Source organism: Adiantum capillus-veneris, chromosome 29 (assembly GCF_014529385.1).
Source record: "Adiantum capillus-veneris isolate H3 chromosome 29, ASM1452938v2, whole genome shotgun sequence".
Classification (NCBI taxonomy): domain Eukaryota; kingdom Viridiplantae; phylum Streptophyta; class Polypodiopsida; order Polypodiales; family Pteridaceae; genus Adiantum; species Adiantum capillus-veneris.
This window is the reverse complement of record NC_140959.1, coordinates 472,332-476,091: the sequence shown is the minus strand read 5'-3', so window position 1 is coordinate 476,091 and position 3,760 is coordinate 472,332. Positions and strand designations below refer to the sequence as shown.

Genomic DNA, 3,760 nt, shown 5'->3' with positions numbered 1-3,760 from the left:
ACATTTACACACACATATATATATTTATATTTATACACACACACACACACACACACACATATATATATATATATATATATATATATATATATATATATATATATATATATATATATATATATATATGATGCTTTCTTTTTATTTCACATTTCATTTCATAACCTCACATGGCTTGATTTTTCTTGCATTCTATAACTTAATTCTACTTAATATTCGAGAAAGTCTCTTTTATTAAGCAGCCATTGGCCGAGTTTCCTCCTCACAAAGAAACAAACTGGAAATACTAGCATAAATCTAAAATTTGTAGGATTTTTGAACTACTTTCTCACATATTTCATCGGTTTTTCTTCCCTTTCCCATGGTTTGCAATTGGCTAATCTCGATTTTCAATCGGCTAAGTTGAGGTAATCCTTTCGCAAACAGAAAAAAATTTAGTTGAACTCAACCTAATGATATTATCAAATTCTTATTGTTTTAGAAAGCCCTCGTGACCCTTTCACTTGTTTTTAATTGTCATGTGACACTAATAGACAAACTTTATCCTATGGTCCATAATTGCACCAAAAAACCAACTCATTTTTTTCCCTCAAAAAATCAACGTTTCACCAAGGACTCCTTATGTGGTCCAAAAAACTAAATGCACCTGGCTATAGTTGCAATTTTTTGTAGTGTTTGAATTGCATCTTAAGTGTAATATCTATATGCCATTGCATGCTTCTTTTGATTCTACCCAAAAAAACTCAAAACATCTTTCACGTCTTATTTGTTTGCAATAAAAATTATTCCTAGCATTAAGTTTTAAGAGGTTCTTGTATAATAAATCTTGAAAATGGTTTATAATCATGAATAAGATTTCATTGGTCATAATACTTATAGAGATTAGTCGGTTAGAAATCATAATAATATACCTTCAAAGTATGCACTATGTAATCACGTGAATGTATCGCGTGAATTTAACAAGAGAGGGTTTTCGATGCAAAAATTTAGTCAAGTTAATAAAGATACATTAATGAAAAAGGTTTTACAATTCTAAAATAAAGTGTCATTTTATTCATTCAAACGTGTTAAAAAAGGATTTTTTAAAATACCTTGAACGCACATTATTTAGGATACCAAAATGCTGCCAAACCATATTAATAAGAAGCCTTTTCAGATAATTTAGTGGTCAAACACCTCCTTACAGAAGAGATTACTTTCGATTACATTTTAGCACTTCTTGAGAGAAGTATAATGGTATAGTTCTCATGACAAATAATGGCATGAGAGCAAACTTGACATCTCATGGATATGACAATTTGAAAGATCATGGAATTTACGAGTCGAAAGGTCTAGAAGAGATCGACCGCATTATACAATGAGAGTAGAGAGAGAGATCAAGGGGAGTGCAGAAGGAGACTAGGGCCGACCATACTATTGCTAGGTACATGTTTCCCTAGGCTACTACTCCAAAGGATAGGTTGGTCCTCATCCTCTTTAGGATGTTCATGGTCCTTAACAACATGGTGATTGGAGTGACTACCATTGCCAATATCATTGCTACTCATGACGTTGACAGAGGTGTCTACATACTCGCGAAGCCGGACAAGGCGGCCATCTTTGACGTTCCAAATATGGACCCAATGATGGGGGGAAGAGTGAGGGTCAGTAAGAGAGGTGCACAAGCCTTCAACAAAGATTTTGTTCTGCTTGACAAAGATGTCCACGGGTTGGAAGGAGAAGGAGGAGAGGTGGGGTCCTCGCCGGTGTGAACGCGCCTTAGGAAGGGCATGTTGGGGGGGCCGTAGTACCAGAAGTCGAGCTCGGGGGCCAAAAGCTGTTGGGCGGTGGCGGGGTCGTGGGCGCCGAGCGCTTGGTAAAGCCCCTGCACGAGCGTCGCATTCCCCAGTTCCAGCCCATGCTCGTTCATCCCCTTCTCTCTCTCTCTCTCTCTCTCTCTCTGGTGAGTGCGCGCAGAGAGAGAGAGAGAGGGGGCGCGGGGCAACGACGATTCCACCCACATACCTCTTCGCGGAGAGCAGCTAAGGGTGGATTCACACGGCATTCGAGTCAAAAAGAGAGTAGTGGGATTAAGGGACTTTAAGAAGTTGTAAATCAATCCTTTTGGTCACCCCATCTTAGTATTTGTTACAAAATATCGTGTGAAAGACGACAAAAACATAGCACTAGTCCTCTGCTTCTCTAAGCTGGATATTGATGAAACCTACCAAAACTATGCAAGCAGTAGGCTTAGGCCACATCAAGTTAGATGACCTAGACTCTCGACCAATGGGCTTAAGTGATCACAAAACATTGTCAGATAGTGCATTGGTACTAACTTTACAAGAGAAGGTGCAATGCTCAAGTAGAAAGTCGGCTAGAGAGCAAACTTAAGATTAAATTAGGTTGTGAGTTGAACTCAATTTCAGAGCAAGGGGCAAAGCAAAGTCAATTGAAGCTCATATGGAGAGAAACATAGCAAACTTACTTAGCCATATAGGATTGCGACCAAGTGCCATATCAAGATGTTACGAGCTTGAGTTACTTAAGCAAGCACTAACTTGCTATTATTCATCCACAAGTAGTTTTGGGTATATCTTTTAGTATCTAAGAGAATAGACAAGACTGTCAAAACAACTTTGAGGCCAACAGTCTGGAGGAACATAAACCCAACATAGGAGTCACGTAGGTAATTGATCAAGTTGGGAAGGTGTATAAAATGATGCCGAAATCTTGCAAAAGGCTTCTTCTCAGTTTAATTCAACGATGAGGCAATAGCCCCGGAAAAACCAAATGGCTAAGCCTGAGTGGGTGATGATTGACATGTGGAAGGTTGGTCCTTGGAAGAGCACGCCAAGCTTCACGTACACTAGAGTGTAGTATGCCCATATGGCATCTCGGCTTGACACGGCTGACTGGGTTTCGGACTGGGTGTTGTCGCTGCTAGATATGAAGGTGGTAATCTCACAGTCTCTGTCAAATCACTACATTTAACTTAGAAATGACAAAGGAGAAGGACCACACCCTAAAGGGTCTAAGAAGCTATTTACTACCGGGGTGCACCTGTTCAAAGACTCTCTTTTCAAAAACTTGGCTAGAAAATCTATGATCAAGCTTTGCAAAGATGTTGATTCAAAAAACCCAAAAGCTTGGGACTCATTTTCCAAGAGCATTCAAAACATGATCAAACCTACAGGCCCCAGAAAGAACAAGTCTCATGAGGAGCATCAAAAGCAGCTCACAGATGAAGTAGAGCAGCTTACCATTAAAAAACACAAAGGAACGTCCTTTGAATCTGAGCACAAAAGGTGGCTTGAAGGAAAAATTGGCCTAGCCGAACAACAACTCAAGGAAGTTAGAAAGGTCAGATTGTTATCCAAGGAAACCTCCCTGCAACCGGAGGTGGCTAATCAAGCACACTTCTTCAAGGTCTTAAAAGTCAAGAGAGGTCAAGGCCTTATCCAGTCGTTCTCAAATTGGGAGGGAAATGAAGTGAAGGACCAAGACGAAATGGCTAAACGGATGGTGGATCACTTATGCCAGATCATTGGCCAACAGCCTGAGGCCCACTCTTTTGAAGTGGATGAAGCTAGGGCAAATCTTTTCAAGAGTGTCAAGAAGATGATATCACAATCAGAAACCAACCTGCTTGAGAAGCCTTTCACTAAGGAGGAATGTTGATATGTGTTGCAAGCGTTAGGCAAGGAGAAATCCCCTGGGTGGGACGGATTGACTACTAAGTTCTTCAAAGAATTCTGGGAGTATCTTAAATCCTCGATCATGC

At 40.0% G+C, this 3,760-nt stretch overlaps 1 protein-coding gene across 1 annotated transcript; it reads right to left on the bottom strand.

Annotated features, from left to right (window-relative positions):
* Positions 1-1,152: 1,152 nt before the first annotated feature.
* Positions 1,153-3,149, bottom strand: LOC147418639 (uncharacterized). Its single transcript, XM_086505267.1, has 3 exons — positions 3,040-3,149; positions 2,829-2,949; positions 1,153-2,018 (listed from the first exon to the last, which is right to left on the bottom strand). The coding sequence occupies exons 1-3, from the start codon at positions 3,147-3,149 to the stop codon at positions 1,374-1,376; spliced, it is 876 nt and encodes a 291-aa protein (XP_086361393.1). The 3' UTR covers positions 1,153-1,373.
* Positions 3,150-3,760: the final 611 nt, after the last annotated feature.